The sequence below is a fragment of the Uloborus diversus genome, chromosome 9 (genome assembly GCF_026930045.1).
Source record: "Uloborus diversus isolate 005 chromosome 9, Udiv.v.3.1, whole genome shotgun sequence".
Lineage (NCBI taxonomy): Eukaryota > Metazoa > Arthropoda > Arachnida > Araneae > Uloboridae > Uloborus > Uloborus diversus.
In genome coordinates, this window is record NC_072739.1 from 113,684,905 (window position 1) to 113,709,069 (window position 24,165).

Here is a 24,165-nt window from a genome sequence, read left to right on the forward strand (position 1 = left end):
ATAATCAGCAGCTGACATGCATTCTTCTTGCATAAACAGGGGCAGATCTTTGAATTTGAAAAAAAAAAGAGGAAAAAGACTAAAAATGCAGAATTAAAATAAATTTGTTCTTAAATATGGGACATAAAATTTATAATAAAATAATTAAACTAAATGAATAACGAAATAAGTAAACTAAAGGGTTTGTATTATGTTATGTATTTTTAGCATTCAACATAAATTTTTGCTTCAGGCAATTCATTTAGGGGCTCAGTGAGGTCAATTTCTCCCCTCCGTGTCTTTGGAAAATTAATGCTTAACTATACAAGTTTGTGCAGTTTTTGTTGTTTTCAGATATAATTTACATTCAGTATACATCTTCACTAGACACCTTCGGGGGGAAAAATCAAAATGACGGGCCAGTTTTAATTTTAATCAAGCAATAAAAACGAATATTGTTTGATTGGTTTGATGATTATATACCTCCTTGTTCCAAAATTTTTGTCACCGAAAAAAAAGGGGAAAATCCATGTATGGTAAGCATAACATTTTTAATACAGACAAAGATCAGTTATTGTCCATTTTTCACAAGAAGGCACTTTGCCACGCCTACTTGAACGCAGAGTTCCATTTTACACGGGGGTGATCGGTAAGCAATACACGCACGTCAAGTGCCTTCTCGTGGAAAACGGACAATACTAATGTTTCTCTGTGCATAAAATAGAAGGCATGTAGTTTCTCTCTCAATCCTCACAATACAACAAAAATATTCATTCGGAAATTGTTCACGAAATTGAGAGTAATGGGGGAGCATCTGGCATCAAATGTGCATATATCTCTTTCAATCACCCCTCCCTTTGATCAGGCGCCCTGAGTACAATAACTTACAGTAGATATCCAGCATCAGTGTAATGCCGCACCCTGAAAAGAGTAAGTCTGTCAAAAAAATTTAAAATGTTCAGAAATGCTGCGTTGCCATACGCAGCACATAAAAATGATGAGCTACTCCTTGATATTGATGATATACCAGAGTAGAAAATACCCATTAAAAAGAAAAAAAATACAGTACATATTTGCTTGTGGCTCTATCCCCCAACTTTTAGAAATGTGAAGAAATAAAAACGGAATCTTGCATTTAAATTGATTTCCGATTTTTCTCCGAAAATCGGGAACGTTTTGCCCATCTAGGTTTTGCTGTGTTTTCTTTTTTTCTTGCAAATACACGCTTTGCAAGAAAAGAAAATTTTATAAATTTTGTAATCATGTTTACAATTTAAAATGCCCGATAATCATATTTATGTATGAAAAAAGTTAGTTTTCGCGATTATTTTTGAAGTGGTCTGTTTTTGCGAATTTCTGTTATCTGACGCTTTTATTTTGTACTAACATCAATAAAATATGTACAGTGTACAGGTTTTTCATTTCTGTTTCCTTACATTCCTTTTAAGGTTTTACATTGCCTTTCTGTTTAAATAGAGCTCCATTTCACTTGTAATCATTTATACAAAAAAATTGGCGAATAGGAAATTTGGCTTTTCCCGCACTTTTTCAACAGTTAGCCGTTTACTTTAATTGATGGGTAAAAAAAATTGCATCAGAATGTGCCCGAATCTATTTATTTATTGATTCGTTGAAACAGTAGGATTGAAATAGGAACTCTTCGGGGTCTGCATATTTCGAAATTGATTTAAAAACGCTTGTAACTTTTTCCTTTGAAGATAGAAGCTAATGTTTTCGACCAAAGGTCGAGATATTTCTTGAGTAAAAAATGTCGCTTTTTTCAATGGTGTCAAAAAGAAAACTGTGGGACAATTCCTTCATTTTTTATTGATAGATTTAATGAAGAAAGTAGTGTCTAAATTTCAGCTAAGCCTAAAAAAGTTCGAGCTAAAAACGCAAATTACTCCCGTCGTAATGAAGTTAGAGCATCGAAACAAATTGCTTAGAACGCGGAAAATTCTACCCTTTTCAACGATATATAATATTAATGTGTGCAAGTAATTTTTCCCCCCTTTAATAGCCAATAATAGGCAATTTATGTGAAATTTGCGCCTAAATTGGAATAAAAAAAGAACTATTTATCGAATTTTTTTCGAATTATAGCCCATGTTACTCAGTGAGAAGGCACCTTTCATACAGTGAAAGAATTTTTCAAATAGGTGCAGTGGTTCCGGAGATTACCTCGAACATATAAACACACAAAAATTCGTCCTTTCTCTTTATAATTTATTAGTAAAGATTTTTCTCCCGTACTTAATGGTTAGTTCCTTCAGCCATACTCAAAGGATAAAAAGCGTCCTCAGATATTAAGTGCAAAAAACTAACTACCCATCTAGAACAAACTGGAAATCTCGCTGTAACATCTCCCATATGAAAAAGAAAAAAACAATCTCCCATATGAAAAAGAATAAAACAATCGAAAGGATATCGTTTAAAAAAATGATAAAGGTAAAAATAGTTCTCTGAATAAGCGAAAATCATTCCTCCCTCCCCCTCCTGATGTAAAATAAACATTCTTCAACTAAAATGACAAAAATCTCTTTAAAAACGAAAAACAGTTCTTTGCCATTTGAAATATTTCGCCAAATAAACAAAAAATACAATAAATTACATTAACAGTAGCTTTAAAATGTAAACAAATGCAACTCTATTGTTTATAGCCAAAGTCGCCAAGCCACCACGTTACAATAATCCAGCCGATCAGTGAGTGAAGCCAACTCCGACCGATTAGCGGTCTGATCTTTTGAACGAAAACTTTTAAAACTCCATATATTGTCTAATTTGTTCTTTCCAACAAAGATAAAGATCTTCAACTGCACTGATCTTTTGTGTACAGAACTACCCTGTTGTAATTTATCTGGACGAAAATAAAATTTGTTTCGTCTTTAAATTCCATCATCTTTTCCTTTAATAATGTACAGATTTGTTTGATAATCCTTAAAGTATTCTTGAAATTGGTGCCAAAACTCAGATGGATTTCAGCCGAGAAACAATTATTGCTAGGTACGGTACTTTCTGATCATTTGGTTAGGAAAACCTAAAGCACCGATCCGGTCACATGGTTCAAATACGACAAAATACACATTTTGTGTGAACCTTCCAGTACTTCACTTTAAAATATATCACAAAACCTAAAATCGTTGCTTTCAAGAAATGAAGGCTTCAACTCTCTCTCTCTTTCTCTATGTTTTATCTATTCTCAATTGACATATCACAGTAGGAAATTTCATTGCAAAAAGTAGAGCTGGCTTTCTTATTGTCCTTTAGCAACAGGTTAAATATTTATTTTAGTTCTCGCTCAACAATAGATTAAAAAAAATATTGATCATTTGGGAGATATAACCATCCAATGTTTTAATTAATTAATTAATTAACAAAAATGATTCAATCCATCTCGCTTCGAAACCATGCTTGCCACAACTTAATTACACACAAAAAGTTTGATCAAAACCGGTCCATTCGTTTAGAAACATTATGGTGACAAACATCTGCACAGAAGATTTTTATATATTAAGATTAAACATAAGACTACTACAAACTGCATTTTTTGAAATAAAAAAAAAATAATCAAGACATTATTAAATAATGGCATAAAGTGTAAGAAAACATGTCTGTAAGCGCCATTTACTAATATGTTTTTCAATTTTTTTTTTTTTTTTTTTTTTTTTTTTTTTTAATAGTAAAACATCCTTCCGAAAAAAATCCATTATCCAAAGTTTTAAAATACTACAAAAATATATAAATGTTCTGTGAAAAAAATAAAAAAGAACTCAAAACTTCATAGCTAGCACATCTATTAATGTAAACGATGAATTTCTGTGTGTGTATACCTTACAATAAATTATTCTCATTAGTAAAGATTAAAATTACATCTAACGTATCTTTGAAAATTTTAAACTGATTGTATACAGTGTGTTTCAAAAATAATGACACATTTTTATAAAAACACTAATTTGTTGATTTCTTTCACAAATCTTTGAAGAAATGCTATCCTTAGAAGAAAAAATAGCCATTGTTTCAATGGAAACTTGGTGGTAAAACACACAAAGAAGTACTTCTGCTGTACTAGTGAAAATACAGAAAACAGCCACTAGGAACCCTCTGTCTTTAATGTGAGAGTTCCATTTCATAAAAAAGGAATTGAAACAAATTTTTAACATGAGTTTCTTAATTTTTCATTGCATGTAGTACATTTCTACTTTACAAATGGGAATTAAACCACAACAAATGTTTTTGCAAAACTTACATCCATAACAAGAGGTTTGTTTTCAACATCTTTATAATTCTTTTCAGAAGGCTGGGAAGATGTAAGCTCATACCCGGAAGCCATTTCAAACAAAAGATGACCTAAAAAAGTAAGCACAAATAAAATTTAGCACAAATGCATCATTTCTTTTATCTGTAAATCTTTCAGTTGTTTCTTGATTTTCAAAAGTACAGTCAAACCTCCATATATCAAACTTCCACATATCAAAATTTTCTATATATTGAAATCCCAGCAAATTTCTTTGTTCATTATATAGAAAAATTGTTTCTACATATCGAAAAAATCTCTATATATCAAAAAGAAATTCGAGACATTCGTAGATTTTTTTTCCACTTTAGGCTGTTTGTCTCATGAAAAATGAAGGCTAGGGGAGAAAATTATGTTCACTAAAGGTTGCTACGGAACTCATGAGAAATCTGGGATTGAAGGGCGTGTAGTTAAGTCATAGTTCTGTTCAGAAGTTCTTAAATTCCCTCAAGTTTATTTCAAATCTTAGTTGTCATTTGTAACACTGTAAAATCAGTTTCACGTTATCCCTTATGTCTGTTGATTATCATTCCTAGTCTTCTTAGCTTCAGCAAAAATCATTCAAGTTAAGTAGATTGATTTTTTACTTTTCTCTCGATCACATTGTTAAAACGAAAATCCCCTAATGTTGCGATCAAGTTGAATTGCCGAAGAATATGAAGATGTATATTGATGTAAAAATGTAATTTCTGTTAATTTTTTAATCATTAACTTTCATTTAATCCGATGCTCGTATAAATTGTGAATTGAGTTTCATACACGGAAATTAGCTTTTATTTTAATGTTTTAGGATACTTTTATGATAAAATAAGATTGTTTCCATATATCGAAATTTTTTATTTATCGAATTTTTTTGCGGCAATTTGCTACTTCGATATATGGAGGTCAGACTGTATAGTAAGTAAACGTAAGTTTTGAGAAATTCCACGATTTTCTATAATTTTCTCTTTTGGAAAAAAGTTTTGTTTCCTCATGCTGTCAATGTATTTCAGAAATGCAGCAATTCAACAGCTTTTGCTTTGGTATCAAAACTAGCAATGTAATATGGCATAGTTCTCAACCAGTGAGAATCAAAATACATATATTTTGCATGCAACATACTATGCAATATTATGATTAGAATTCTCATACGTTTGAGTAGTGCCATATTACAAATTACATATTATGAGTGATAAATTACGACAAAGTCATGCATTATAATATTCTTGAATCATCAAATTTAACTTTTGTATTTCAAATTTAAAACAGAAGCTTTTCTACCCAGCCAGGCATGGGATTTTTGAAAGATGAACTAAGAAAATTGCGTAGGTACGAAAAACATGGAAACGCATGAAACACTAAACTTTTTATATAAATTTAGCTTACATTATATTACAGGAACAACATACAAATCTGCCCATTCCCCACTCCTGTAATCGGAGGAGAGGGGAGCGAGAATGCACTAGATTCAAAAACTAAACGAGAAACGTTTTTTAAAAACAAATCAAAGAACTAATAAAACTGGAGAAAGGCAAATTAAGGAAAAAAACCTGTATCCATATAATATGTATTAGGAAAAATCCACCTCCACTACACAATTTCATTAAATGAAATATATACTAACCAAAGGATAGTACTTCAGCAGCTTCTTTGTTGTCATGCAATCTTTTTGGTATTAATGACTGAATTCGAGAAGTGAAACCCAAAAGAGTGTTCTCCAATCCAGATATCCTGAAAACAATGAATAAATTTAGAGTATTTTGATTAAGATACACGCTCTTTCTATGAATTCCAAAGTTGCAATTCACAGTTAACAATTTAAAAAAGTTTTTCTTTTGAGTTAAACTGGCAACATTTAACACTAGAACGACTGACATTTTCTGTATACCTAGAAAGACTGAAGGGGCCAATGTGGCCCCTACCCATTTTTGGAGTGAATTCTTTTAAAAATTCTTCCTGAGGGAGTCCACATGCCTGATACACCTTCTTTCATGACTAAATAAAAACTTAGCACTTAATTATTTTTAGTTTTTCTCTCTATACTGGGCAAAAGGTTGAATTAGTTTTCCTTTCTAAGAGCAATGGCCACCGTTAGGATGGTAAGCAGTCGGTACTGTTTATAGCATTTGGATATCCAATCGGATGCATAAAGAGGAAGTTACAGGTTAAACTAGAGTGAATGGCTTTTTTTTTATGCTACAACAATTAGGAGAAAGGAAAAAAATAAATTTTTTAATTGTCAAAATGCTTAGGGGCCACTGTGGCCCCTCCCGTCTTTCTAGGTATAAGGATCAATATTAACAGTACTATGAGGTGAAAGATTAAATGATTAAACAAGCATTCAAATAGTGTCATATAATGAAAAGTCAGAAAATTCCATTAAATTCTGCTAGATATTATCCAAGTTATTAAACAACAAACTACGCGAGGGGCCACACAGGCCCCTCCGTCTTTCTAGTGTTAAGTTGCCTTAGTAGTGGTTAAGTTGCCTTTGTAAGACTTGTGTGTAAAACGTTTTTCTCGGGCAGCACTTTCAAATTGCCACCTTAAGTGCTTCTTTTTTTTTTCTTTTTTTTTTTTTTTTTTTGAAGAAAATTGCTATCTAGTTCATTTTGTAAAACAATAAACATTTGTGTCATTACAACTGATGAAGTGTTCAGTTTAAAACTGTTATTATTTATAAAATAAAGATTTCAGCATTTAAAAAAAATAATATATGTTTGGAAACTCATAACCCTATAAGACATTTCAGTTTCTGTCTAATTAGGTATTAAACGAAAAGTAAAAACATATTGAACTAAAACTTTACTGAGCTTAAAATATATTTTAATGTCATAACACACTCAATTTTCATTCAATGTAATATTTTCTTTATCAACACCAATGTCTTACTTCATTATGCATGGTCTTTCATACTTGAGACATACATTTCACATTCTTTTTTTCTTCAAACAGATGTAAATTTCTTATGATTACTATGAAATGCATTAAAACTTAATGTTAATATTCATATCTTTTATAAACATGCTACCATAAAAAAATAGCGCTTAAATAAACCAATCTATGTTTCACATATTGTGTATTGTACATGCAACTGAATTTGTGATAGTTCTATTTCAAAATGTTCCTTCAATGAGAGCAATCAATATATTTATTTGTTATTTCTGAGATATTCATTTTTAGTCTAAATTTCCTAGTTACCAAAAAAGTGGGCGAAACGAACAAAATGATATTTCGTCCCAGGACTTTTTACAAGATTTTTCTAAAGTGGAAAAAAATGGACAAACCCACTAAAAAGTCTTTACAGAGAAACAAAAAGATGCTATTAACAAAAAAGGCAAAAATATAATTAGTTTTGAAAAAAATAACTGTGCAATGGCTAAAAACAATTTGCAACTTTTTAAAGCAAAAACTTGCTTTTAGTAATAAATTTAACAGTAAACACATTTTTTTTTTTTTTTTTTTTTTTTTTGCGATTTTGAAAATTTTCACCTTGCAGCTCCATTTTGAACAATAATATTTCCAGAATGCAAATGCAAAAATGGTGGAAATCTTTGATCCTTCAAAAACAAAAGAGCTTCCAGTACTTGTGCTCCCAGCCTCTGAATTTGAGATGCACCAAGTCCATGTCCATGAAATTGATACTTGTCTTTCCAGTCATCTTGGCAATGACTCTGAAAATAATTTGTACCTCTTAAAATAAATAATAAGAGTACTTTAAAACACATATTTCATTCTGAAAGCTTAAGAGTAAATATTAGAATAATGAGCCGAATAGCATGGAATTGATAAAATTATATTAAAATTATCAAAAACAGGAGTTCTCAACCTGGGGTGGTGCACCTCCATAGGAGAGTGTAGAACTTCAGGGGAACTGGTAAGTATGAGAGTAAAAAAAAAATTAAACAGTTAAGAAAACTATAGTTTTTTTGTTTTGTTTTCTCATTTTGAGGTCCCATTAAAATATTAACTAACTCTGATTAATGTTGTGAAAGTGACTGATGTTGCATGCCAACTTCACCTTGATCTTTGATAAAGTTACTTGCATTAATATTAAATTTTGTGGGTGAAGTTATCTAGATTTTTATTTAGTAACTGGTAGACTTGAATTGAAGCACTTTGCGCTTCCACACCGCTGACCCGGGTTTGATTCCCAAGGTGGGCTGGGTGGCCTTAGACTTTACCTTTCATCACTTCAGTAGGCCAATAAAATGAGTACCAAACATGCTTAGGAACTAAACACTGGGCATTCCACATTCGGCTGACCACTTGACCGGAACATCTGCTCTTGTACCCCAGAGCCCACGGTCTAGTAAACTGAGATGGGCAGATTAGGCCTTTGCCCCCATGGCCTGTTGCGCTGCTGATTTAGTTTTATAGACTTGTATTGAACACATGAGAGTAGGGTTAAACCTCACATCAGTGATTAAAGAGGTCATCAGCCTAAAAGGTTGAGAACCCCTGATCTAAAAATAAGTTTCAGAAATACAATTCCCCACTTTTCTTAACTATTTGCATAAAACTGTCAAAAATAGCAATAAAAACAATTTTTTTAAAAAAACTTTGTTTTCATAATAAATATTTTGACAAAAGTATTTTTACGAAAAATGAAAACTTTTCTTAAACATTCTTAAATGTTTAAATAGCATTAGAACAAATTATTCTTACACAAAAGAGAACTCCAAGCAATAATAAAATTTTTAATTATTTTTTTTCTACTTACTTGGTATATTACATCTTTCATTGTACCTTCTTCATTAAAAGGTAAAACAGCAATTATGTAATCTTGTTCCATAACAATTGTTCTGTCTATGTCAAGTACAGGATAAATGTAAGGATGCTGAAGAGCTGAAAATATTTCAGTTAAAACTTGTTTTGTTTCTGCATTATATCTGAAAGGACATGTTTCTGATATTGGAGTCATTGTCAATAAACGTTCTGTTTTTGTTTCCGTATCTCTAACAAGAAACCAGTTTTTATCCACTCGACTACCTAGAGAAGAAGAGATTCAATTAAGTTAAAAGCAAGACAATTAACAATTTTACACATTAAAATTAGATAAATTAGTAGATTTTAATAATTATTATGTCAATATTTGCCAACATTTTAGATTCTCAATGAACAATATAATTTCTCTTTTGGCACAATTAACTGCTATATCTTTCTTTTGCCTACTATTTTTTTTTTAATTTATACATAAACAAATATTTCATTGCAGGGTAAATTTTATCATCATAGTTTTTGAATATCACTAAATTTTTTTGCAGAAAGTTTATGATGAAAAATGTATGTTTGTCAAAGTAATAATTTTGCTCAAGTCTGGTTGACCTATATTATGCCAACAAACAGATAAAGTAAATTCAGCACACCAGCGAGAGCCTACAGCAATTCACGGGTGACCATTCGCATGAAACACAATGATCATGAAAAAGTCTACAGTTCAACTGGTAAATTGAAGGCAAAGCTGGGACATTAATCAGTAAGTTACCGCCTTTAAGCCAGTGTTAAGGCAGAACTACATGTTAAATGACATCTGCCTCCAGCTCTGACTGATTGATGAGTCTATAACAAGGACTAAACTGCAGTCCCAAGGTGGCGTAACCGGGGTTAGGCCATTGGGCTGTCCGTGTATGAAGTGGCTTTAGCCAATTACGATTTTTTATTGAATTTTGCAAAGATACCCCTTGCAGTCAAGAAAGTAAGATGCTTCTGTGATGGCTGCAGGGCCCAAAATAAGAACACGACCATGGTCAATATATTAGGGTTTTGGTCCTTGAACATAGAACCCTCCCATGTAGAAGAAGTTGAAATAATATTCCCAATAGTGGGCCACGAGCGGTAGTATTCTGCATAACAACAGGAATAGTTTTAATTTAGTTAATTACAACACCAGCATCACCAAATGACAACACCAACTGCATCTAATGTTATAACAAATAAATGCTACAAACAAAAATTTAAACAATTCAAAAACATAAAGATTTTTTTTTTTTAACATAAGATTAATCAGATTATAATACCTATATCTGGTAAATGATGCAGAAACACATAACGATTAGAACCTCTCAAGTAATACTGACAGCGTATTGTGGACATATCTGAAAAAGAAAATGGCATTCAATCAGAAATATGGGTATTAGGAATGATTCAATGAATTAAAACGAACAAAGGAGGACTTACTTCTGTCCGAATCCTTATGAAGCTTCCGATCCATTTCCAATCGATCTTGTAAAAATGATTCATCTGCCAGAGCTGTATATTCATATCTTGGCTCTCTTCTAAAAATACAAAATAAACAAAAATAAATCTATTGTATTAAGAACTTAATTAAAACCATGTCAATAACAAATTTTAACCAAGGGCAGATCCAGGAATTGTTTAAGGAGGGGACAACTGATTTTTTTACTGATCTTTTATTACATATCTGGTTTGCTTTGGGAGATGGCCAACACATTATTTTTATCCATGCTGGTGCAGACTCCTACAAATTCATTTTCAGGACTTTAATTCTGAAACCTTGCTGGTGCAGACTCCCTCAAATGAGGGTTGGTTGCCCTTCCCTTGTATCTTCCCTTGATTTTAGCATTCATGGAAACCCAAATTGATAATATTTGTAAAAATTGCAAATGCAACCACAGTACCTCTAACGACCAACAAAAAGTTGCCGGTCAAATTTAAATCTTTCTACAAAACTATTTCTTGAAATATTATGGAAGTATGCATTTGAGTTTATATTTCACAGTCTAAGTTTATTCGGTGTCATGTTTTTTTTTTTTTTTTTTTTTTTTTTTTTTTTTTTTTTTTTTTTTTTTTGCCATTTATGTTATCTGTGTAACCCTATTTAGCACCAATAGCTGGAAGATACGAAGCAAATTCAACATATTTTAGTTCTTTTTTGGAGATTTCCAATTATTTTCCTTCGAAGTTCAATTTTAATTAAATGCACTTCAAAAAGATGAACATCATTGAGAAGTATCTATAGAGCCTTTTTTCTCTTACTTCTTTTTTCATTAGCCACTTTTCATCGGATGAAGTTCCAGTAAGGAGAAGTTTTCACAGCCTTCTCAAGAGTTTGGGACCCTATGAAAATTTCCAGGTATAGGGCTTCGAGTTATCGAGAGTTGAGTGTATTTAAACTCATGCACACTAATCGAAATCTTTAATGAAGAATTGCAACTTCTATGTAATTGGATTAGAATCAGTAGTATAAACAATTTTCTAATCTTTTTAAATATAGATACTTGAATGTTCACATTCAATAAATTGTCAATAGAAAAAATCTAACAGATTTTATTCTGCTTTTGATATTTTCTCACATACAATTTCACTAAAAGTATAGTTTTAGACACTTCTGAGCACAAGGGTTTTGAACAGGACAGTAAATACAAATGTGACGACCAGCAACAGGCTCTGGGCCCAGCTAGGCTGGTCCTAGTCAATTAATTAGTCCCCAATGAAGATCAATGGCCCTCTTAAAGCTATCCACTCCCTTGCTCATTACCACCTCTTCCGGTAAGCTATTCCAAGTGCCCACGACCCTGCTAAAGTAGTAGTTTTTCCTGATTTCCAAGTTAGCCTGAGATTTAAATAGCTTAAAACAATGACCCCTTGTCCTGCTTTCCCCGCAAAAATTTAATCCATTTACATCTTTCATTTTGATAAATTTAAATAACTGAATCATGTCCCCTCTGACTTTCCTTTGCTCCAGGCTATACATGTTAAGCCTATTAAGTCTGGTATCATAATCTAAATCTGAGAGTCCCCTTACTAATTTAGTTACCCTTCTTTGAACCCTTTCCAATACAAAAATATCTTTCTTCAGATAAGGCGACCAAAACTGAACAGCATACTCCAAATGAGGTCTTACTAAACTCCTATATAAAGGCAAAAGAACTTTCTTAGATTTGTTTGAAATAGATCTATTGATAAACCCAAGCATTTTGTTGGCTTTGTTACTAGCAATACTGCACTGTTGACTAAACTTGAAGTCCTGATTTATAAAGATACCCAGATCCATAACATTTTCTGCCTGATTTATGACTGAACCCTGTAAACGATATCTCATACGCTTATTTCCATGACCTAAGTGTAGCACTTAACATTTCCCTACATTAACTGCCATACCCCATTTATCTGCCCACATAGTAATATGATCTAAATCCTCTTGCAGCTGTTTTACTTGTTCTTCATTTTCGACAATCCCCATAACTTTTACATCGTCAGCAAAACAATTCATGCTTCCAGAAATATTTTCATTGATGTCATTCATAAATATAATAAACAAAAGAGGCCCTAAAACTGATCCCTGAGGAATCCCTCTTAAAACATCACTCCAATTCGAATGATTTCCTCTCACAACTACTCTTTGCTTCCTACCAGTAAGCCAATTTCTAACCCAAAGTAAAGTTTTTCTTCCTATTCCTATGTCAGCTAACTTGCTGAGAAGAGCAACATGCAGTACCTTGTCAAAAGCTTTTTGAAAATCAATATAAACAACATCCACACATTTTTTGTTATCTAAAGCTGAGGTAACCTTGCCGTAGAAATGCAATAAATTAGTAGTACAGGATTTACCTTTCCTGAAACCATACTGCAAACTAGTCAACAGACTATTAGTCTCTAAGAACTTCATGATCTTAATTTTGATCAAAGTTTCGAATATCTTACAAATCACCGAAGTCAAACTTACAGGTCTATAATTCCCAGCAATACCTTTAGACCCCTTCTTGAAGAGTGGCGTTATGTTAGCCAGCTTCCAGTCCTCTGGCACCGTCCCCGAGTTATAAGAAGCATTGAAAATATTCAAAATAACATCCACTAATTCCTCTGCACATTCAACTGAAATTTTTGGATAAATATTATCTGGTCCCGGAGCTTTAGTTGCTTTAATCTTTTTCAAATGAAATAAAACCTCCTCCCTGGAAAATACAAAATCCTCAAGCTGTATAATAGCTTGTGTCTTGTTAGTGTCAACTGTTGAGATACAGTTATCGTTAAACACACTGGAAAAAAAGTTATTTAAAACATTTGCAATATCCCTATCGTTTTGGATTAAATTTCCATACTCATCAACCAAAGGCCCATTTTGACTGTTTCGAGCTTTCCCAGAATTAGCGTAAGCAAAAAACCTCTTAGGGTTCCCATCAATGTCATCTGCCAGCCTTTGCTCCAATTCCCTTTTCTGAATCCGTACCAAATACTTAAAATTTCGCCTTGCCTTACCATACTGGAGCCTCTCCGCACTCTGACCAGTTTCTTTAAACTGACGAAAAGTGGCTTGCTTATAATTAAGAGCTTCTTTAGTCTCCCTGGAGAACCACATGGGCCAAATTTTGGTACTAACACCTTTTCTCCTAAATGGAACATAGTCCCCAACCGTTTTAGCAAGTTTATCCTTAAATTCCGTCCACTGCTGATCTACGTCGCTATTTTCCAATCCTGACGAAAAAACCTCTTTCAAGCTCTGCCTAAGTGCAACAAAATCAGTGTTTCTGAAATTGGGCACAAACCTAAAATTATCATCTTTGCACACTTCAAATTTAACCCGGAACCTAATGCTGTTATGATCACTATCTCCAATATGCTCCCCTACACACAACCCCTGAACAAAACTACCTATGTCACAAAAAACTAGATCCAAAATCGCCTCCTCTCGAGTTCCCTGAGTTACAACTTGATCTAAGAAACAGTCACCAATTACTTTTAAAAATTCCTCTTCTTTGCCATTACCAGGATAAAAATTATTCCAATCAATACCCGGAAAATTGAAATCCCCCATTATGATAACGGATCCCTTACTGGACATGTCACTAATAATACGGTGCATCTGTTCATCTTGTCCCTGGTTTGAATTAGGTGGCCTATAAATGTTTCCAAAGTGTAGCTTTTTGCCCTTACTGCTCATCAACTCCAGCCAAAGCATATCAATATCAGTAGGCTTATCATTTATGACCAATTCATTGCAAATAAAATTGTCTCTTACATAAAATAAAACCCCACCACCTCTTTTACCTACTCTACCCTGTCTGAACAAATTATACCCAGCAATATGTAATAACTCTGCATCAGATTTGGTAGCCCATGTCTCTGTATTTCCAATAACATCCAACTTCTCATCCATAACTATGCTTTTCAATTCATCCATCTTGTTCCTAATACTAGCATTGGCATAGAAAACTTTAAGCATGCCTAAGTTGATTTTATTTAACACCCTGAAATTTCCTAAATTACAATTGTTAACATTACTACTCTTGTTTGTCACTTTATTTCCATTTCTAGCAATACCCAAAAAAATTTCATTCTCTCGATACCTGATGCTTGAACCATGCCCCCCATTCCAACTAAGTTTTTTGACTCCGAAGCCCCTAAAATTAATCCACTAACCATTTTGACCCCTGTAGAGCTCAGATGCAGGCCATCCCTAGCAATCCAATCTCGCTTACAATGACTCCATGCATCAATGAACCTGATACTGCGCTTTTCGCAAATTGACTTCAGTAGAAAGTTCATACACCTCGCACGTTGATTTAGCCAGCTCCTATGCACTCCATACCTGGGAAGCAAATCAACCACTTGGACATTCGTTGAAAAGCTGGTTGCTTTATCCAACAGGGATTCCCATTCCCTAGAAAACTCCTCATTTTTACTGTGGCCTACATCATTTGTTCCCACCCACAAAGTAACCAAGTCCTCTTTATTCAATACTCCCTTCTTTTCAGCAACCATATTAACGCGTTTTACCCGAGCCCCTGGTCAACAACACCTAGCTACCTTACGCTTTACTCTCCCAACTGTGTTACCCACCTCCCTTACCATAGAGTCCCCCAAAATTACACCTTTAGTTTCCCAATCTAACTCCTCATTTGAAACTTCCCCCTAAATCTCTGGAACATTTATACCCTCTACAACTGGCCTACACGCTAATGCAACCCATGGTTTTTAAACTGTGGTTTTCACTGTAGTGCCTGAAAACTTGCCAATCTTGATTTAGGGAAGTATTCAATTGCAGACCCAAGTCAAATCAGTTTCAAACAAAAATCTGAAATCAAAATGCTTATTTAAATTCAAAAATAAATTTGAAAAAAAAAAATAGTGATAGTAATATATTCAAAAACATTTATTCATAACAGCTAACTTGAATTTTAATAATACCAAGAAAAAAAGAGCATGTAATAAAATTAAATTATAACTATATAATTATAAATGAACTGTTTGCAATAGTTACAATTTAGTTATTATTGCTCAATAAAATATAGCAGTGTGAAGAAATTTCCTAATGACATAGTGTCTTTTTAAAAATTCAACTTTACTAATAAAAGAATATATTGTAAATGGTAGACATTAAAATAATGAACTAAATAAATTAGCAGAAAATTCCTTGCCTTTTCGAAATTCCATTCCATTCTTCATACACATAGCTGTCCCTATTAAAATTACTTTTTTTCTGAATTCTGCTACATTGATAACCGTGATTCAAACAAAATCTAAATTTTGCATTACACTCTTCATTTTTCTCTTCTTTGAGGTAATAATTCCATGGTTTATTAAAGTACGCTTGAACATGTTCCAATGCAAGTTGTTTCAAATCATCATTTTTGGAACTCTTACTAATTTTGATGCTTCGACGACGAACACTTGGTACCATGTCATTTTCTGAAAGTAACTTATTTTGCTGGGCATTTTTCTTGCGAATATGAAAATAAAAATTCATTATCATAAAATGAAAGTTATAAAGAAAGCACTCTAGTCAGTTCTAGAAACTTATTCCAAAGGGCACACAGAAGCCATCCAACGTCTGGAAGCTTCTGTTCTGACAATTTAATTATCATGTCAGTTCTAATATGGCTTCTTTCCAAATGTATGTGAACAGTTAGCTGGAGAAACTTAATACTTATTCTTTAGTGTTTGCAACTGAGAAAAATGGCATTTCTTTCTTTTATCCTTTCACTTACAACCTCATCCATCCTCCATCACTTTTTTTTTTTTTTTCTTTTTTTTTTTTTTTTTTTTTCTTTTTTTTTTTTTGCATTTTATCCATTGGTTGAATTTGTAGAAATATCAGAGGAAAAAATTGTGTACAGTTAAAAAATTAGTTTTAAGCAAGTTAATTTTTTAGCACTTATTAAAAAGCTTCTAAAGTATAACATTTGGTATGTAGTTATAATATAGGATTACCCTGCCTGCATGTTATTATGACTTTTTTTGAGAAAGATTTTTATTTTTCTTATTTAATAAAAGCTTTTATGTGTTTGTGTGGCTTTATAAATTAAAAAAATATCAATTTAGTTAAGGTCAAAACATGAATTTTTTTCAGATACAGTGCAAATGAGTTAAGATAAAAAATAAACAGGGTGGCCAAACTTGGAGAAACAATTTGAGGAGCATCTGAAGTGAATTTTGAATCTGAGGTGGAGCATTTCGAAATTTTGCAGAGCAGCTTGGTATTTTGCATAAAATTCAATTTTAAAAAAACTAAAACCACTTTTCTAAAATTCTTTTTGAGCTCTGATAATCATTTCAAGTACTAGCATAAAAATAAAAAACTGCTTTAAACAATACGTCATGCTGGAAAACGCTCGGCTGAGAAATGCAGAGCAAGATAACTTTTTTGGAGGACGGAGTTTCCCTATTTTGGCAGAGCAACTCCGCAAGATACGGAGCAGTTGGCAACCGTGCTATAAGGCAAACTTTGAATTTCCTTCAGGAGATTGGATTTTCTTCTGCAATTTAGTGTCCGTCCTTTTGTCCTTGTTTTTCTCTGATCTTCATTCTGTTATAAATGTTCTTAAAATGCTCAAAATTATTTTTCTGTTTTCCCTTTTGGCTTGTTATTGAAAATTTAGAATTTCGTTTACATGTTTATTTCGTCTAAGCTCTTAAAATTCTAGAAGTTTTATGTCCTTTACTCTCAATGAAATTTCCCTTTTTTTTTTTTGGAATTTTTTATATTTATCGACAATTGTTTGGTGCAGTATAATCTATTAAGGCTCTTGCTCCAATAAATTCAATACTAGCTGATATATATCAGTCGATATATATATCATTAAGTTGGGTCACGAGTAGGGATTGCAATACCAGACCAAAAATTCAATACCGGTATTCGGTATTTTTAAAATTTGATACCGGGATACCGGTATGAATACCGGTATTTGACATTTTTCAAAAAATATTAGAAAACATACTGTTTTCTTGCCACAATTAATTGTATTATTTATAAAAACGTATTGTGTATAAATATAAAATGAAGGAACGAATGTCATAATAAAAAAAACAATAATAGTAAAACACATAATGTCTCAATTGAATTGTCCTTAATCCTAGAATTCATTTTAATGCTCAACTTTCCTACAGTTGAAAATACTCTTCCTGAATTCACACAGGTTGGTGGCACTGTTGACAATACACGATACACCTCCTCTAATTGTCTAGAGGTCCTTCATCTTCAAATAACTCGGTCTCGAGTAGATTTTTGGATAAATCCTTTTGTGTGTGTGTGTTCCTTTTGTATAGTGTATATTATCATTATTTTTTACATATATAGCTAGTTATAATTCCTTTCCAAGAGACGATACTTTACCAATATTAACATCCTCTTGAGCAGGAGATGTTTGTGTTTGCTTTTTATTAGCCCTTTGGTTTGAAATTACAGTAAACTTAACTAAATTTGATCTTGTTAGTTTCTCACTTGTTTTCGCTTTCTTTTCAAAATTCTTTATAACTATAATTATGTAAGTATCTGAAAATATGTTTCAATTGATAGTATAAAGGCAAGTATAAAGCCATTTGGCAAGTATAAAGCCAAATAGCGTGAGAGGACAACAAACCAATACTGCTGACAACAAATTACCATTTGTTATGCTAACAAGAAAAAGTTTTTGGCTCATTTTTTTACAGTTGAGAGAAATATTTAAAAAACAAATATTGAAGTATTACTGCAATTAATAGTGGAATAAATTGTTCATAGGAAAAAATGCATTCAAAATTATGCTTGAAATCAACTTTCACAAAGGGAAAGTGAGTGATCAGTTAAATGGAAAAATAAAAACATGGTGCACAAAAGTGCACGAAAATGCAATTCATCTCACCACCTAATAATGACAGTATCATTTTGTAATCTTCCCACTACTTTTGTTTAATGCTATTCTATTAGTTTGTGTTGTTTGAAGCCAAATTTTTACAACAATAATTTGTTTTATATGATAGAAAAAGAAATGCACATTTAAAATATAATATTTAATAAGTTAAATTGAAAATTCTTAAATTGAAACTATTTATTACTAGTGGTACCCGCACGGCTTTGCCCGTAGAAAAAAAATTTTAAGGTCATTTGGTTTGCCTGTATATTTACAAAAAATGGATGATGAATTTCTCGCCAATTCGCTACGCTTGCCCGTGCTACGGTTCCACAGTATGATAACTTGGTGATTTACTCGCCCACGTTGTGATAATTTGCTCGGTGAGAAGTTCTTAAAATTGGAATAGAAAAACAACAAAATAGAATTTTCGAAAAATCGCTTCGAGGTGCACACCCCCATGCTATGAATTAGTTTTGTGCCAAATTTCATGAAAATCGGCTGAACGGTCTAGGCCCTATGCGCGTCACAGAGATCCAGACAGAGAGACTTTCAGCTTTATTATTAGTAAAGATTTTCAGCCAATACCGAAAACACCAGTACTTTGTCTCAACAAATACCGGTATTGCAATCACTAATCACAATATATATTCGATATTTCTTTTTTCAACCATGGTATTTTCGATACAAAAAGTACATTAATCATAGTAATATTGTTCAATAATTCTTAAACATAACCAAAAAGTTATGTACTATATTTTTATGATGCATTGATACATCATTAATATAACAAAGTAATATAATAAAATTCCTTTTTTACTTGTACTTTATATTCATAAAATTATTAATAATGTAACAATTTTAATTCATTTTAAAAGTGCCTAATTAAACATAAACATTACTCAGAAAAAATGAAAATGTCTTATGACTGTGTACAGACTAATGTATATCATTTATTTCTAAGCAACAGAAGAAAAATGAATAAAACAGCTAATGCTAAATTAACTCCATTAAAATTGATAGAAATGTAAATTGAAAAATTAGATATAAATAATGAAAGAAACCTTAATTTTAAGTCTCTGTAATTATAACAAAATAAAGAGTGATTTGAGGATGCATTTACTATTTTGAAGACTTTAGTTTGTGCTAATTGAAAATATCGGATATATATCAAAATATCCGATATATATCAAAATATCGGATATTTTCAATATTTTCAAAAATATTATGATATTTTCGAACCCTGACAACCAAAATTTGAAATTAGTCATTTTAAGAGAATTTTCAAAATAAATCATTCTTCATACACTAAAACTATTTAAGGAATTCATTTTATATGTCAGAGTAAACTTCTATTTGACACAAAGTATCAAAACACAGGTGAAAATAGAGAACAAATTTTAATGCATCTATGAACATTGAGCACTAAAAAGGCCATAAGTTACCCTTTTTTATACTTCTCTTTTTTATTTGTTATTAACAGGGTTCGAAAATGTCAAGATATTTTCCAAAATATCAAAAATATCCTATATTTTGATACACTTCTGTTTGTGAAAATTGCAACACCATGAAGAAAGCATCATAGTTGAATGAACTTTAACACACAGTTCAGTGGTAATGGCACAAATAAATGATTGCATTTTCAAACCAAACAAACAATAAAAAGATAGAAATTAGTATTTTGTGTGGCCACCATGCGCCGCAATAAGAGCTGCTACAAGACTCAGCATGGAGTGAATGGCAATCCTTGCAGGAAAGGCATAGCTTGGGGTTGTAGAACTTCGTTTATGTATCGGGTACTGTTCAAATTGCCCAGATTTCAGAGCAATTGTGATTGTCCATGATATGCTATGACACCCCAGACCATAACTCCGGGTGTTCGTCCACTGTGGCGTTCGATAATGCACTCTGGAGTGTGCGGTTAACCAGTATAGCACCCGACAAAAATTCAGCCATCATGGAGCCACAAATTGGAGCAGGATTCATCAGAAAAGACGACCTGCTGCCAATCAGCATGCCAGCTCCTATGAACATTGGCCCATTGTAGCCACCGCGGTAATCGTTTTGCGTGAGAGGAATCCTGTATAAAGGAATCCTTGCGCACAGTCCACACTGCAGCAAACGTCTCCGATTTGATGAAGCAGCACACAATGAAACACCTGTAGCTGTTGACCACTGTGCTGCCAATTGTCTAAAAGAAGCTGTGCGGCCATCAGCCCCATACGCACCAGGTATCTGTCATCGCAAGCAGACGTCACATTTGGGGGTCCACTCCCGGATTTCCGAGCTGTCCGACCCTTGTCCATCCACTGCTTCCAAACACGCATGATTGTGCTGCTGCTATGCAGCACACGAATAACTACTGCACGATAAGACAATCCAACTTAACGAAGGTCGACGATTCTGCCCCATTCAAACTCCAAAATTTGCTCAAATTTCGCATTTTTTCGTAGAAGAGGCATAATAAAGATTCAGTTAACGTTTACTCTCGCATATAACCACCAATAATCATACATGCCTCGCTACAGCGGTCAATTTATATTTGGTTCGATCCGCCGTTCAGAGGGTGCTGCTCAGCTTACACATGTGCTACCGGTCTGCAATTCTAATCATTTGCATATCATGCCCTATTTTATATTTCCTACAATTTTCAGCTCACTCGCGTAAGTCCTTCGTGTTGTTGCAATTTTCAAACAGGAGTGTACATATCTAATATTTTCAATCTCTTTACATACTAACTACATTCTCAAATCACTGCTGTTAATTTTCTTTTAATATTATTATCATTATAATATATTGACTTAAAATTATGGTTTCTTTCTCTATCTAAAAATATACATTTAAATATTCATGCACTTGAAACGGCATTCATTAAATTACAGACGAAAGCATTAGATGTTTTACTCATTTTTCTTTTGTTAGCTACCTCTACGAAATTAAGTAACTCAGAAATAAAACAGATGCATTTATCAGTATTCTGCTACAAGACATTTTCCTTTTTTTCTGAGCAACTTTTAATTTTTAACAAGGCATTTTAAATCAACATGAAAATTACTACTCATCAGTCATCACTAATACTTTTAATAATTATAAAATAATTAAAGGCTATTATATTATACTGTATTGATATATATATCATATACATATAGTAGGTTACATTTTGATTATTTTCAATAATAAATTAATAATATCATATGATTAATACATATACCTATTGTACTGCAAATTTCGTGGTTCAAAAAATAAATATCAAAAATATCATGATATTTTCAGAATAAATATCCGATAATGACATATATCCACCGATTTATATCGGCAAACCCTGGAAGAAATCATATTTGTGGTTTTATGTATGTTTATAAGTATGATTCCAAACCAACTGATTAATTTAATGCAATCAAAAATTATGCAAGGGAACTGCAAAAAAGAAAGCTGTTCATTCAATTTTGAGTTAAGGTACAAAAATTTAGTAGATATTTACAACGCATCCCAAAGCAGAACACTTGACAATGTTCTGCAACGAAAAATTATTTGAATCTCCAAAAATATTTTATATGCTTTCTAAAATGCATATAAAAGCAAAGATACAACATTTTATGAAAATCCAAAATTAGTTGTCAAACCAAGTTTTTTTGATTAACTTTACATGGCAAGAAGGGGTAGTTAAAATAGTGTTGATATATTCATAAATTACTAAAATAATAAATAAAAGGAGTCGAGTTAGGGTAGCATATAATAAAACATTTCAAAACTTTCGAAATAATCGAAATACACTGCTCAATATTGAAAATGCAACACCAAGAAGGAGTGTTTAGAAGTTTATGCAAATTTTAGAGTAGACGTACAGTGGCTTCCAAAAGTGTTCGTACACCTTGAAATTTTGTAGTAAAACCAAAATAACGCAAAACTGAATTCGAATATGAAGTCCAATTTTTTTTCACACCATTCCTATGCCATTCTGAATAAAACCCAGTAGTTTTTTTCCAAATTTTATTTTTTAAATTTGTCAAAAAACGATGAGACAGAAAAAAAATACACCACAAAAGTCATCGTACACTGAAATATTTTCGAATAAATTCATGATTAAAATTATCACATGTGGTTTTTTTATTATTTTTGCATTGTAGTGACATTGTAAAGTCATTTCCCTTTAATTTTTTGTTTATTTATTCCCTAATATTCTGCTTATTATTTTTAAATGGCAGGTGTGCTTAGAAAACAACAAACACAATGCGAAATTAGATTTTTTTTCCCTCACAGTAGCCATAAATTGGTTTGAAATGTCTCTAAATTAAATAATTTATACCATTCTATAGTGAAGTGCTTGATAAAATGCTTTAAAGACAAGATTGGGATTGAAAGCAAGGTAAGAAAAGGTCAACTGACAAAGTTAACAAAGCGTGATCGGAGGTTTAGTTTAAAAAATTATGAAAAATACACATTTGAGCGCTGAAAAAATTTCTGTAGAATTGAATAAAACATTTTACGTTTAATTCTCACCTAAGATTGTTCGCCAAGTTCTTAGCTGGATTAAATGGAACCTCTCTCCACAGAAATTTTCTAAGGGGACTTCTTCCCGCAGAAATTTTCTTGTTCGTGCAAAAAAACAGTAAACTTACGCTTTCCGTCGTAAAATCAATGATAAATAAGCTCAAAACCTTTTGGAACAACGTCTTACGTATAGATGAAAATAAATTCAATATTTTGGGTTAAACTGTTGTAAAATTGTCAATAGAAGAAAAAATGAGGAAATTAATTTTAAGAACTTAGCTGGATCAGTTAATCAGGACGTTGAAGGTGTTCTTGTGTGAGGGTGCATAACAGCATCAGGACTTGGAAGTTTGGAATTTTTTGATGAAATAATGAACTATGCTGATCACTTAAATATTTCAAAAAACAATTTTAAACTATTAGCCCAAAATTTGGCAATCAGAAACAACTTTACTTTGTTTTTAATCTAAATAACGATAAGAAGTACACGTTTGAGTTTGGTGCCTCAAAAATTGTCCTTAAACTTAGAAAAATCTCTTCAATCCCCAGATTTAAACTTAATGGAACATATTTGGAGATATCTTGTGGCTAGATTACGAAAATACACCATTGAAACGAAGAGCGAACTAGAAACAGTAAGACTTGAAGTGCGGTTGAACACTCATTCAGAAATTGCATAAAAAAAAGAAAGAAAAAACAATGAAAACTGTTCCCAGACGTTTAAAAGCTGTTGTTGATACTGCATGATATTCTACTAAATAATAATTTTACAAAAAGTTAGATTATTTACTAATTTTTTGACATTTTTTCAAAGTGTACAAAGACTTTTGTAAGGTAAAATTTCCAGTACTTTTTGGTTTTTGATTTTTAAAAAATTAAGTTTTAAGGTTTTATTAAAAATTTTCATGTACTGTTGTTAAAAATAGATCATAGATCTTATAATTAAATACTTATAACGAAATATTAATTTTAACCAATGCATTGGGGCCTATTTCATTGAAAGTCCGAAGGTGTACGAGCACTTTTGGGAGCCACTGTATATCACTGAGTTATGTAAATGATGTGAACTGTGCAGCTCTCCAATGCACGTGAAGTAAGATATAAGGGAAGGAATTTGCAGAATGGGCAATATTCATGTCATTATTTTGACTGGAAAATTATCGAAGAAATTTTGTTTTTGTCTTGGAGGATATGTGTAACACGAGAGAATGCCAGGCCGACGTCAACGAAGGCACTTCCAGCAGATAAGACGATTTTACGAGGGGTATGGTGATCAGACTGAGAAGGGGAAGTTGGTCTGTACCACAAATCCTAGCTGATACCCACATAGATGCCAGCACGGTGCATCGG

The 24,165-nt window shown here is 32.3% G+C and overlaps 1 protein-coding gene across 2 annotated transcripts in view; it reads right to left on the bottom strand.

The window, feature by feature from the left end:
- LOC129230642 (slowpoke-binding protein-like) overlaps positions 1 to 24,165 on the bottom strand; it is a 53,365-nt gene that overhangs the window by 23,429 nt on the left and 5,771 nt on the right. For both annotated transcript variants that reach the window (XM_054865059.1, XM_054865058.1), the window contains exons 3-8: positions 10,433 to 10,530; positions 10,273 to 10,350; positions 8,976 to 9,244; positions 7,745 to 7,926; positions 5,877 to 5,983; positions 4,226 to 4,326 (exon numbers count right to left, since the gene is read on the bottom strand). In XM_054865059.1, coding sequence (XP_054721034.1) covers positions 4,226 to 4,326; positions 5,877 to 5,983; positions 7,745 to 7,926; positions 8,976 to 9,244; positions 10,273 to 10,350; positions 10,433 to 10,466 — 771 coding nt within the window. In that variant the 5' untranslated portion in view covers positions 10,467 to 10,530. The remainder of the gene's footprint in view (positions 1 to 4,225; positions 4,327 to 5,876; positions 5,984 to 7,744; positions 7,927 to 8,975; positions 9,245 to 10,272; positions 10,351 to 10,432; positions 10,531 to 24,165) is intronic.